At 40.0% G+C, this 13,682-nt stretch overlaps 1 protein-coding gene across 1 annotated transcript in view; it reads left to right on the top strand.

Moving 5' to 3' along the window:
* The window catches only part of IMPG2 (interphotoreceptor matrix proteoglycan 2), a 69,740-nt gene extending 60,279 nt beyond the window's left edge, over positions 1-9,461 (top strand). The window contains exons 14-18 of the mRNA XM_033433274.2: positions 372-591; positions 5,671-5,881; positions 7,178-7,366; positions 8,711-8,912; positions 9,378-9,461. Of these exons, the coding sequence (XP_033289165.1) occupies positions 372-591; positions 5,671-5,881; positions 7,178-7,366; positions 8,711-8,912; positions 9,378-9,461 (906 nt within the window). The remainder of the gene's footprint in view (positions 1-371; positions 592-5,670; positions 5,882-7,177; positions 7,367-8,710; positions 8,913-9,377) is intronic.
* The last annotated feature ends 4,221 nt before the right edge of the window (positions 9,462-13,682 follow it).

Genomic DNA, 13,682 nt, shown 5'->3' on the forward strand with positions numbered 1-13,682 from the left:
TAACTTAGATACTGGATATTGTATTATATAATTTCTGGGACCGATACAAGTTTAAGATTTATATTCACATTTTATTGTGAGACCAGTGCTTTGTGGGTACCTGTAATGCCTTCACTGTCACGATCCTTTAGTGAAACAGAATAAACTCTCTGATATCTAAAACTGTCTGTGAGTTCCATGGGGTTCCTAAATAACACTGAAACCTCATGACTCGCAAATAATTCACAATTCATACTTTTGTTGATGAACAGTTTAAATAACGTAAATAGAATACAATTTGGAAAAGTGGAGGGGTTCATCTTTGTTTTCAGTATGTATTGAACAAAATGCAAAACTTTGTCAATAAACTGACCAATTTTTGTGTATTGTAGCTGGTTCCCTATCTCCAGTCAAATCTCACTGGGTTCCAGAATTTAGAAATCCTGAACTTCAGAAATGGCAGTATTGTGGTGAACAGCAGAATGAAGTTCGCCAAGTCTGTCCCTCCTAATGTCACCAATACCGTATACGTGATTCTGGAAGACTTTTGCACCACTGCTTACCAAACCATGAACTTGGCTATTGATAAATACTCCCTCGATGTGGAATCAGGTAATGATATTAAATACTATGGTGGTTTCTTAGTGGAACCTCGTTATTATTCTTGTGTAGTTTCTTCTACACTGAGTCAAGATGAATTCAATACTTATAGGTAAAAGAGTACTATGTCTGACAAATTTTCCACGTCTTGATAATTAGTAAAATATCTCTTCCAAGGATGTCAATATCATTCTCTTTTCAAAAGGATTGTCCACACTTGGCTTTACATGTTTACCTCCCATTTCCTTTTCTACCTGCTGTATCTGGCTCTCTATTTTACTTATCCATGGATCTGTTCTTATTACATCTCTACGCTGCCAAGCCCAATAGCTTCGGCCTTTCTTGCCTTCTATGTTATTTTCCTACGTTGTTTTATCAATTTCCATTATTGTAAGCCTAATATAAATGTCAGTAACTCTCCACATTTCTATATGCAGATCAGACTTATCTTCTGAGCTCCAGAATCAGAATGTAACTATGTACTTGATTATCTCAACTTGGATATATACTATGTATATCAAGCTTAGACTAAGCCCTTAGGCTAAGACTGAGCCCTTGTTTTCCATATCTGCATACCTTCCAACTAAATTTACCTCTCTCAGCTTTACTATCTTGATAAATGGAAGCTGTATCCACTCAGCTACTGAAGCCAGAAACCTGGAAAGTCATTCTGATATCTCAGTTTCCATCACCCCTTTCAGTCACTCACAAACTGACATTGATTCTGAATTCTAAATATATCTCAAATCTATGTGTTTTTCTCTGTCTTCACTTCCCCTACTTTAGGCCAAGCCATCATCATCTCTCATTTGGACCAGTTTCTCCACTACCTCTCTTTTTCCCTCACTCCCATACCTTCCCATTCATTCTCCAGACAGTAGCCAGGGTGCTCTTTCTAAATAATCAGATTATTTCACTTTTCTGCTTGAAATACTTTCAATGGCTGCCTGGTTCAGTAGCCACAGGCCTGGTCCCTGTCTTCTTCCCCAGTATCGTCCAATGAAACTAACTTCTTTTCTCACTATGTTCTAGTCAAATTAGCTCGTTCCTTAGATTTCCAAAACTTATCTTGACTTGAAGCTTTTTGCACACACTGTCTTCTTTGCCTGAATCTCTTTCCCCTCTTGGCTGACTTCTGCTTACCCTTTATGCCTCAGTTCAAATGTCTCTTCCTCAGGACTTTCACTGATTCACCCATAATCTAGGTTGGTTCTTTTCCCTCTGTAGAGTTTATAACTATTGTAATCATGGTAACTTATGCACATACTTGCTAAATAGCTATTTTGCCCAGTTGAACTATCCACAAGGACTGAGACTTTATTTTATTAACCACTTGGTAGCCAAAACCTCGCACAGTGTCTTGCATGTAGAATGTGCTCAAAAATACTGTGAATGAGTGAAATGAACCATTGTTTTTATTTGGAAGACTTGGATGCAGAGGGTACTGCTGGATCCTCAAACCTTTGTTCTTTTTTACCTTCTATATACCGGAGGACAGTGGTTTTGCGTAGGAGTAAGGTGGAATGTCTGGGTTTGTGTTTCTCCAGTGCTTTTCACTCTCAGACTGGTTTGGAAGCCAGCCCTATTCTTTAACCGGGAAAGAAGCAAACATTCTTTCCTTTGAAATCCTTGAAGGACCGTTATTCACTGAAAGTGAGGAAAATGATTTAGCTAATCCCCCTATAGCCAAATCTTTTGCCACTTGAGTTCTTTAAGGACATTTGCACATTCTTTGCCATGTGGTGTAGTGGAAGAAGCAATTAATTATAATATGGAAGGCCTGATTTCTTGCCTCTGCTCTGCCATTTATTATTTGTGTGATCCTAGATGAGCTGTTTTATCTCTGAGCCTTACTCCCTCATATAGCAAATGGGGAAATGTTACCTGGCCTGTGTATTTCATGGGGCTATTCTAAGGATTAAACAAATAGCATGTATAAAAACATTTGACTAGCCATACAAATTCAAGCAGTGATGATTATAAAACTTTTGCAAAAGTCTACCCACTTCTTCTTTTTTTTTTTTTTTTGTGGTACGCAGGCCTCTCACTGTTGTGGCCTCTCCCGTTGCGGAGCACAGGCTCCGGACGTGCAGGCCCAGCAGCCCTGGCTCACGGGCCCAGCCGCTCCACGGCACATGGGATCTTCCCGGACCGGGGCACGAACCCGTGTCCCCTGCATCGGCAGGCGGACTCTCAACCACTGTGCCACCAGGGAAGCCCTACCCACTTCTTTTTAAAGGGAAGTACATAAATAAGTGCATTTACCTCAGTTTTGTATGTAACTCACATGTCAGCTCTATGCCAAATCATCCAGGTTTATAGGGTCACCTTGTTCCTTAATATTCAAATGAATTTGCATTAGTCTCTTCCGTGTGCAGTGTAAAACCTGCATCCATGGCCCTCAACCCCTAATATCTCTAGGAATTATCAGGGAACTTAACTGTCTCTTAATCATCTCCAGCTCTGATTTCCTTCTGCTGAATTTCCAATCTCACATTTGTCTTGACCCTTGTGGTTGTTCTTTATGTTAATCCAACACAGATCATGGTCCCATGTTTTTACTTTCCCAAAGTACCTCTAACACAAGGCAGTTGATTCCATCAGATATTTGTTGATGATATGAGGGTGATGGAGGAATTTTTATTGTAGCACAGGAGATTACTGTTAGGTGTAAATATCCAAAAATTTCTCAGCCACCCTTTCAAGGGTGTCTTTTAATGGACAATTTTTTCTCCAGGACTAAGTCAGCTACCATGTTACTCTGGCCACTCTGGCTGTATTTCCAGACCTTCTTCACATTTCCTCTACTCTCATTCTCCGGGACCCATCAATCCTTCTCTTAGCCTGTCCCTGGAAAACCAGAGTGTAATTCATTCTACAGTTTAGATCCCTGTCTCCCATCCCAAGATTAGCTCCAAGTCTACCTTTGTTTTCCCATAAAGTCATTAAAGTACTCTTCCAAACAAAGAGCTATCTATTCTGGGCCTCCACCTTTAACCTGCACAAAACACTAAAAATCAACTTTAAAACTCCAGTCTTTTATTCACATGATTAAAATATTGGTCTTGGTCTCTCTCCTTGATCCGGGATCAAAAGGGAGCAGCATGCATCTTTTTCCTCTTAATGGATTCTGTTTTTCCTTTCCCTAGACACTCACCCACACCCATGGAATGGTCACAAAGTTTTAGAATTTTTAAATAGAATTTTCCTATTTCTTGTATATTTTTAGTTAAAAACCTTCAGATTAAACTATTATTTTATCTGAAGGTTGGCTAAAGATAAGACTGACTTGTCTCTTGCTTAATTTGTTTTAACATGTAGTGTCTCAGAAATTCTTGAATTTCCATCAACAAAGGGGGACTGTGCAATATCATCCTTCCCACCCCCTATATACACTTCTGTACCTCACTGCTAGGCCAGGATTAGATTATTTTCTGATTAAAAAGTCACAGAATGAATACCAGGGTAAGGATGTGAAGACTTAGGAAATACACAGTCGAGTCCTGCTGTGTATTTCCCTTGTAGAAACTGCCATCTGTCAGCACATTTGTGTGCTCTTCTTGTTATATGAGCATCTTATTATTGGTCTCCTGTATTAGTTTCCTAGGGCTGCTGTAACAGAGGATCACAAACTGGGTGGCTTCTAACAACATAAATTTATTCTCTCATAGTTCTGGAGGCTAGAAATCCAAATCAAGGTGTTGGCAGAGCCGTGTTCCCTCTGAAAGCTCTAGGAAAGAATCCTATCTTGCCTCTTCCTAGCTTCTGGTGTTCACCAGCAATCCTTGACACTCCTTGGCTTATAGATGCATCACTCCAGTCTCTGCTTCTGTCTTTATATGGCCTTCTTCACTGTGTGTCTGTGTCTCTGTGTCCAAATTTCCCTCTTCTTATAAGGACACCAGGTATTGGACTAGCAGTAACCTAATCCCGTATGACCTCATCTTAACTTGATTACATTTACAAAGACCCTATTTCCGAATAAAGTCATATTCTGAGGTTCTGGGTGGACATGAATTTTGGGAGGATACTATTCAACCCAGTATCTCTCCCCATTCCTACATAGGGCTAAGAAAGATCAGCCGCGGAGATCCTACAAACTCCAAGGCCACAGATTGGTGCAAAATGTCTTTAATTTTCACAGTAGCAAGGAAATCATTGACTCTGAGAGCAATATTAATTTATCTGGAATATCTGGAAACTGAGAGACTATGCTCTTTGTTTTTTAACCTCCCCTTTGTCTTCTGGCTAATTCTTATGCTTTTTCATACAGATGAGTTTATGGGTCATTTACAGTTATTTCCTCTTTTTGTGGTATCTTTGTCACCATTTGCAATTCAGAGATTATCACTGACCAGTGAAGAACATACAGTGGAACCATGGTAGGATGGAAGGCCCATCCATGGTCAATGTCTTTTATCATTTTTGACTGGTTTGTGTGTCCTAATTAATTTAAAAAAATGTCACTTTCTCTCATCCCATCAATGAAAAATGAAATTACTGAAGCTAAAATACTGTTGGGAATGGCCTGAGGAGGTGCAGGGCTGATTTGTTTTTCTGACATTAGCTTTCACTAATCTCCAATGTTCTTAGGCTGCTCTTATTGGGCTATACGCATCCCTGAGGCTTCCACCAGTTCTTCTCTGGATACTGTCTCTCCATCCATGTTCTCGGTGGGGTGGGCTGGGGGTGGGGCATGTAGCATCATGTGCAGCGTGGAGGAGGATGACAGAAGGATAAGGTTGGTGGAAATGAACGGTACATGAAAACTGTTTAATTTAGATCTACAATTACATGGATTTTAAAGCTTCTACATGCTTCCTACATAAAACAGGTAGAGGCTCACCCAGGTCATTGGGTTTTATGGTTTGGCTCTGAGTTTCAGAGAAATTTGACAAAAGCTCATCAATCAAGGATGAATCAGAAATTTTTTGTGGTGTGGAAGGTGGTGTTGTATTTCAGTGATTCAGGAAGGGGATTGGATGTTCACGGTACTTTGGATGGGGGAGCCGTAGTGGAGGGGTTTCATGTACCCCAATTCCTGTGTTTTGCCTTTCCTTGTATCGTTTTCTGGTTCGCTTGATGTTTTAGGTGATCAAGCCAACCCTTGCAAGTTTCAAGCATGCAATGAATTTTCCGAGTGTTTGGTCAACCCCTGGAGTGGAGAAGCAGAGTGCAGATGCTACCCTGGGTACCTGAGTGTGGAAGAACTGCCCTGTCAGAGTCTCTGTGACCTACAGCCCGACTTCTGCTTGAATGATGGAAAGTGTGACATCATGCCTGGGCATGGGGCCATTTGTAGGTATGCTATCGTTAGAGATTTTGGCTTCACAAGATTAGAGATACTTCCTCTGAAGAAAAGGGATCTGCGCCTATGATGTTAGGACAATCACAGCAATATTTATTATAGAAGTTGTATCTAGGAAATAGATGGGTGCCATCGAGTCCTCCTGTGAGGACTGAGTCAGTTGATAGGCCTGAATTATACCCAGTTCAGTGGGTTATTTTATCTCATGCTCTTAGGGAGCTGTAAGAAAAACATTGCCTAGTGTCCTACAGAGAGTACTTAGAGTAGTTGGGGATTTTTGTGTTATGGTTCTTAGTGGTGATAACAAGGCAATTGGTGATCAAATTAGGTTTAGGCATATGATCGACACTTTACACTGTATCTGAAACAGAGGAGTTTTATTGTTCTATTTGAATTATGTTCTTAACAGCTTTGGGCTGCTCTTGGTCCTACTGAATATTCAAAAACAAAGAAAAGCAAGTATTTAAAATTGTGACAAATATATTTTAAGTATCTAAGATCTATTTTTTAAAGGTAGAATCAAAGAAAATGCAGCAGGCAAATGAGCAGATTCAGGTAGCCTTCCCTGGTCACTCGCCTTAAAAAGAGCAGAGCAAATCAACCTCCCAACCACATCCAACCAAAGTCACATGGTGTGAAAGGAGAGAATGCTGAGAATAAGCCAGGGAAACATCAATAAGAGGACAATTTGTGAATTTCAAAAAGGGCAAATGTTGGCATAGATGCCAAAAACAGAAGAAATAGTTGGAAATGACTCACACTTTTCTATGTGTAAAGTTTAGCTAGAAAACTAAGAGGAAAAATAGTCTCTTGATTTCCAGAGAAATGAACATGATTTTGAAAAGCAGTGATTGCTGCTCTGGGAATTGAAGATATTTTTGCACAAGTGGGTGGCCTTGTGGTTTGGAGGATCTCTGCAGTGTGATGGAAGGACGTGAGGAGTCTAGGGACCTGGGTTCTAGACCAGCTCTGTTGCTGACTAATTGTGTGATCCAACACCAGTCGTTTTCCTTCCCGGGCCTGTTTTTCATTATCCATAAATAAGGAAGTTGACTTTCTTTAAGTCTAGTCAGTCTTTTATTGTCTTTACAAGTAGTCATTGAGGACCTCCTGGGTCTGTGCCAGGTCTCATGCATAGCCTTAAATCTTACCATTTAACCTCTTTACTGAAGCTTCATGTGGTCAGCATTTATTTCTCTACCTGTTCTCAGTCCCACTGTAGGTTCTGCTGTTACTTGTTACTTTCAGCAGAGTGATTCCATTTTGGGGCTTGGTCACTTCTCGTTCCAGGTGCCGGGTGGGCGAGAACTGGTGGTATCGAGGTGAGCACTGTGAGGAGTTTGTGTCCGAGCCCTTGGTGATAGGCATCACCATCGCCTCCATGGTTGGACTTGTCCTCATTTCTTCTGCTTTCGTCTTCTTCCTCATCAGGACTCTTCAAGCTCGATATGTTAGGAGAGAAAGAGAGAGACCCTTCAGGTAAGTACGGAAAATTGCTCTCTGATAGACTAAAATATTCCTTTTATTCATTCATTTTGTACTTCCTGTGTGCCAAATACTGGAAAGGATCAGCGTGGAGGGGAGAGGGCTATAAAGTTGAATAAAGACAGGGTCCCTGTCCTCAAAGTGCGTCAGATTGGAAACAAACATAAGCAACAGTTTGGACACGCTGCTAGGGTGCCTAGATGAAGAATGAATTTGTTTTGCCTAGGGGAGGACATCTTAGAAGTTTTAATGATGGCTATGGTATTTAGCTGGACCAAAGAGTAGATGTTTGCTGCAGGGGGTGGGTGGGAGACATTCTAGCTAGTTGCATGAACATTAGCACAGTCGGGGAGGCACGCATGAATCTCACTGCACACTGAAGGTCACGGTTGGGGAGGGGTTGGAAGGGTGATAGAGATGAGGGGAGGCCCTATGTGAGGACCAGATCTGTTAGTTCCTTCCCCTTTGGCTCATTCCAGTGGTAATTAGCCAGACTTTAAATCTAGATAAGAATCTGACAAGAAATGGAATCTGGTTCTCTTTTTAGTTGAGCATAGCTTCATTAACAAAGGAAATAAAACTGGTTCTACTTGCTAGACTAAGCGATCCAAGGACCTTTTGAGTTGTAATATGATCACAATCCCGGGCTGTACTTTGCTTCTGTGCTTCCAGGTCTGCTTCGGGTCTAGGTTACCTCCCCTCATCCTCTGGCTTAGGCCCAGGAGACACCTCTCCTGGGTTCCTAGAGCACCCAGGACATAATTCCATACTGTTCTTATACTTTTTATTGGGTCTGACTTTGCATTAGACCGCAGTCTCATTCTGGAGAGATTCCAACAATTCTTTGTATCATCAGCATCTAGAATGTTCCTAGGCATATAATCAATGCTCAGCACATATTTGTAGACCTGAAATGAATTTAACTGAAGCCCATTCTCCCCTGTATTTCTATTTCTAGTAGATTCTTTGTGTGGTTTATCTACCCTGGGAATAATGGAGCTGTATTCATTTAATGAAATACTATTGGCAGACATATTTCCCCATCAGCATTTATTGGGTGCCAGGCACTGCGGGGCAAATAAAGATGAAGGAGACGTGGAACAGTTCCACAGGCACTTACCAGATAGTTGAGGAGATAATAATGATAACACGTGGTAAATAATTTTTGAGATTGATCTGGATATTTTTCACAGTCACCTCTCCTCGTCCCCCATTGGTATCCAGTTAGCCTCTTTTTCTTCCTCAACAGAAATCTTGCTGCAGGTTAATAGTCTTCCAAGTAGCTGAGCATCCAACGAAGAACCTGATTCAATCATACTTTTCTTTTTGTGGCTCCAGCAGGCAGCCTGACAGCCTCTCGTCTGTGGAAAGAGCTGTAAAGCACAACCCCGTGTTTGAAAGTCACGGGGCTGATCTCGAGCAGTACGAAGGACCCTACCCTCAGCGGCCCTTCTACAGCTCCACAGGCAGAGAGATGATTGCTGGTCTGAGCAGGGAAGAAATCAGACAAATGTATGAGAACAGTGAGCTTTCCAGAGAGGTAGGAAACTTGGTTTTTCTGTTGCTGCTCTGCTGGGGGGGTGTGTGTGTGTGTGTTTATGTGTGTACAGTAGGTTGCAAGAAAGGTTGAAAATTATTTCATGATTAGTTTTTTACCTCATGCTATCTCCCAGTCGATGTGATATGTAGAAGGTATACAATTCTGTGCTGTTCTTATTTCCCATCCAGTGGGTCCTTTATCATTAATAGCAAATGCACTCTCCCTCCACCCGCCCTCCTTAGAAATATATGTCTGGGTTATTCTGAGCAGTTCATGTAGTAGCCACACCTTCCATTTTTCTGAAAAGGCCATTGTTTTCTATAGCTCTCCCCTGGATAGTTCAGAAAGCCACAGTCTCTTATAAAAATTAGACCTCTTTTTTAAAAAGCTGTTAAAGTTTTTCTAATGCAATGTAGAAAAACTTTCTTTTCCTTTTCTTTCTTCTTCTTTTTTTTTTTTTTAAAGGAAATTCAAGAAAGAATGAGAATTTTGGAACTGTATGCCAGGGATCCTGAGTTTGCAGCTTTTGTGAGAGAACATCAAATGTAAGCGTTAAGTTTGCCTTAGAGTTAGTGCCACAAGCATGAATACTTAATTCCTGTCCCTGTGACATGGGTTTTGTTGGTAACCAATGTGTGTTGAGTTCTTTTCAATTAATACACATCCACACAGATTACCTCATTTATTCCTCCTAATGCCTTTATAAGTTGAATGTTTCTTATTTAAGTTTTATGAATGAGGAAAGGAAACCTCAGAAAGATGGAGGGACTTACTCAAGATCATGATGACAGCAAATGCCGGAGAAGATTGAAAACAAAGACACTCTGTTCTGGCCTAGAGCTCCCTGGCTCTGTCATATTTTCTCATTAATATAGATGTCACCCATTTGAGTAGCTGTGAATCCTCACATATTTTAACATATACTTCCTTTTCCATCTCTGTAGATACTTTAAAGTATGCTTTGAATGAGACAAATCTCATTAAAGTGTGTCCCTTGCTTTTATTAAGTTCATCTTTTCTTTTTTTAAAAAAAAAATTGGGGGGGGCTATAGTTGTTTTACAATGTTGTGTTAGTTTCTGCTGTACAGCGAAGGGAAGTAAGTTCCCTGTGCTATACAGCAGGTTCATTTTACTTTTCAATCTACCTTTTTCCATTACTTTTTTTAGCATGCATTTTGGGCAAGTGTCTGTAGTTTTTTTCCCCTTGTTCCTCAGGATCCATAACCAGACTTAGGTTACAAAAATACAATAATCTTGTAAAGAGAACATTTATAGATGTTACTTGAGTGTAGTGGGTGGGATTATAATTTGGCTTTGATATTTGGTCCTACAGCTGCCCTCACAAAGGTGCTTCCTCATGGATGGGTCTCACCCAGGCCAGGTGACGGCACCAGGTTTTTAGAAGAGAAAAACCAGAGCACTTCATGCCTGCTTATAGCAGAAGTCGATAAAGGGTCAGGATAACACATGTGGTTCTGATTGGAGCCTCTGCCCCTTTGTTCCAAATCCCCTTTCTCTGATAGGCAGCCCCTCATGCATGGTTCCTCTGATAGGAAGGGACAAATTGACATCAAAGGAAACTAAAGAAGACGCTTTTCTAATTCCATTTGCATGGTAGAGACTCCTTTAAACATCTGACTTATTAGCCCATGGGAGTTGCTGCCAACCTTGCTTGAATGCTATCAGAGCAATATTACTGGGACTCTGCCTTTTAGACCAGGATACCTGCTTATCTCGACATCTCTAGCCAGCAGATGGCCTTTGGCTCCACTTCCGTGGTATCCAATAGAAAGAACGTGACTGATGTTTTTTATCTTTCCTAAGCCCCTCAGAGCCATCTGCGTTCCTTGAATTACAAATGCATCTCATCTAGGCTAAGAAATCCAAAGAAAGGATCCAGGAGAGCCTAATTAGGGACAGACAGATGGACTACATGTTTCACTTTCTTCTGGTAAACTGTTTGGCATTAAAATTATTTAAAAATTCATGTAACAAAGAAGATTTAAACAAGAAGATCCAGTGAAACAAAAGAATGTTCACACAGACACTATAAGGGGGTTGTTCACAGTGGGAAGATGGCATTGAAAAAATGTTAGGTACATAATCCATACAACATTTTCAGTTTTCACATAGTCCGGAGTTTTCATCTACCAGTAGCTCAAGAAAATATTAATGGGCTTGATTTAGGATTCAGTAAAAGTATTACATAGTCTCTGTAGATTGGATTCTTTTTTTTTAACTTAGCAAAGCACAGGACCGCTTTCCTGCAAAGAAAGAAGGTATTGGTGATTTTAGGACTATAGCTTGATGACATATTACAACAAAAGTGCATTTCAGTACATTCTGGATTTTTTCCAATTAATTGCTCTTTGTTTTTTTCATGGCAGGGAAGAGCTTTAACCAAAACTCCTATTTTGCAACTGATTAGAAGCCTAGAGAAGATGGAGATCACTCATTACCTACGTCATATAATTAACTTGGGTTTGGAACTCTGTTGGAAGAAGCGTTTTCTATCAAAAAAATTAAATTTGGGACACAAATATTTTTTTCTAGTTTAAAATTTTAGAATATAGTAAGAGATGTGATGGTTTTTATACCCACAAAGACCAAAAGCTGTACTTAAAGGGAATCAAAACTGTATGGGGCTTCCCTGGTGGCACAGTGATTAAGAATCCACCTGTCAATGCAGGGGACATGGATTCGAGTCCTGGTCTGGGAAGATCCCACATGCTGCGGAGCAATGAAGCCCATACACCACAACTACTGAGCCTGCTCTCTAGAACCCGCAAGCCACAACTACTGAGCCCATGTGCCACAACTACTGAAGCCTGTGCGCCTAGAGCCCATGCTCCGCAACAAGAGAAGCCACCGCAGTGAGAAGCCCGTGCACCGCAATGAAGTGTAGCCCCCATTCGCCGCAACTGGAGAAAGCCCACGCACAGCAACAAAGACCCAATGAAGCCAAAAATAAATAAATAAATAAATAAGTTTTAAGGGTATTTGTTCACATTTATGTGCCCTAAAGTCCCATTTACTTTACATAATAAAACAAGTGCAGGTTTTACATGATTTTATTCCCACCTCTTTTTTTTTTTCTGCAGTATCTGGTCATTATGGCTTGGCTGCTCCCCTCCCCCTGCCTTTTACCACATAGTAAATTTTAATATAGTTGAACGACGCTGACTTAATATTACTTCTGACAAAAAGATGTAAATTGCATAAATATGCTTTGTAGGCTCTCAAACCATGTTGGCTCAAATACAATACCTGATTTAGTTATTTACTTGCATGCTTGTTTTATAAGCTTGCCTTCTTCCATTTCATGAGTTTTAGGCAGCTGGTATCTTTGTGTCATTTCCATGTTTTCAATAATGGATACTTTGACATCTATCAGCCCGTGAGTTGAATTTTCATTTTGAAATGGGAAAAGAAGGTAACATATTTACTCCATAAGAAAACTGCTGATTTAGGAGAATAACTTATCTTTATTAAATTGAGATATTTTAGCCAAGAAAAATATGGGTCTTTTTTTTTTTTTTGTCTTAAGATGTTTGTAACAATTCCCAGTAGGATGGGTGGGGCCAGCCTTTCAGATTTACAATCCAGCTGCAGTGAGTTATGCATCCTAGCTCATTCTATTCCCAAGTGTGCAATGAATGCAGAAAAATGGTGTGAAGGTCCCAATCCTAAAATCAGTTGCATTGTGTTCCACAGAAGATCCTGGCTGGAGGTGGGAAGGTGGGAGGGTACTAGAAAGTAATTGAAGTAACGAATCTACCTAGAAATTTCCTTGAGTCATGCATTTTGTAAAACCTTATACTATCCCTATGAGTTAACAAGATACAGGTTAAATCACTCCCCTCGGGGTAATAAGACACAAGTTAGAACACACAATTTGTAGCTACAGCCAGGTTTAAATGATTCCTTATCCTGACTTTTTTTTCTTCACATATATAATTGCTTCTTTAGTGATTAAGGGAATAAATAGGAAAAATGTAACCATGATATCAGAGAATAAAGGTATAATTATTTATGTATTCAGACTGTGTGATGATTCTGAAGTGACCATAATATATGTTCAATGTGGAGTATGGATTGAAGGATTTTTCTTTTTCATCTGGTTTATAATGACACTGTACATAAAGTATGGGTCAGATAAGCTCATGTTACTGTACTGTTTGCTTGAAATGCTCTAGTCTTAATACTAGCTAATTAGAAATAAAAATTTAACAGTCTTTATGTATATGAAAGGTTTTTTTTCTCATGTATATAACTGTGCCATTTTCATTATTAATAAACTTCTCTTTCAAGAATTTCCCTACATTCTTTTTGTCAATTAGAATAAAACATTGTAGATTGTAGCAGTAGTTCAGTTGTAATTACCACTCAAAGATACACCTACCCAATGTGAGCATGGTGTGGGAAAGATAATCATTCTTTGATTAACCTTTGTGTAGTGAGGATCTTGGAGAATTGGAGACAAACCCAGAGCCCGATTGTTGCCCCCAATTTTGTTGATAGTTAATAATGCTGAGTTATTATTTGGCCTCGCTTGAACTTTAGTCTTTTAAAGTCTTAGAAACTTTCATTTTTTCCTCATTTGCTTAAGGCAGGGGTGGAAGGAAAGCTGGATGGAGTTGATTAAAGAAAGATTAGGGGTGAGTAGCTAGCACCAGCTGTCTTGTAACAAGAGATGGAATTGGTGTCCTGTCTTAAAAGAGAACAAGAAGACATAAACGTGGTATAACAGCAGTATGATGCAAGTTTGCA

The sequence above is a fragment of the Orcinus orca genome, chromosome 5, assembly GCF_937001465.1.
Source record: "Orcinus orca chromosome 5, mOrcOrc1.1, whole genome shotgun sequence".
NCBI classification, from domain to species: domain Eukaryota; kingdom Metazoa; phylum Chordata; class Mammalia; order Artiodactyla; family Delphinidae; genus Orcinus; species Orcinus orca.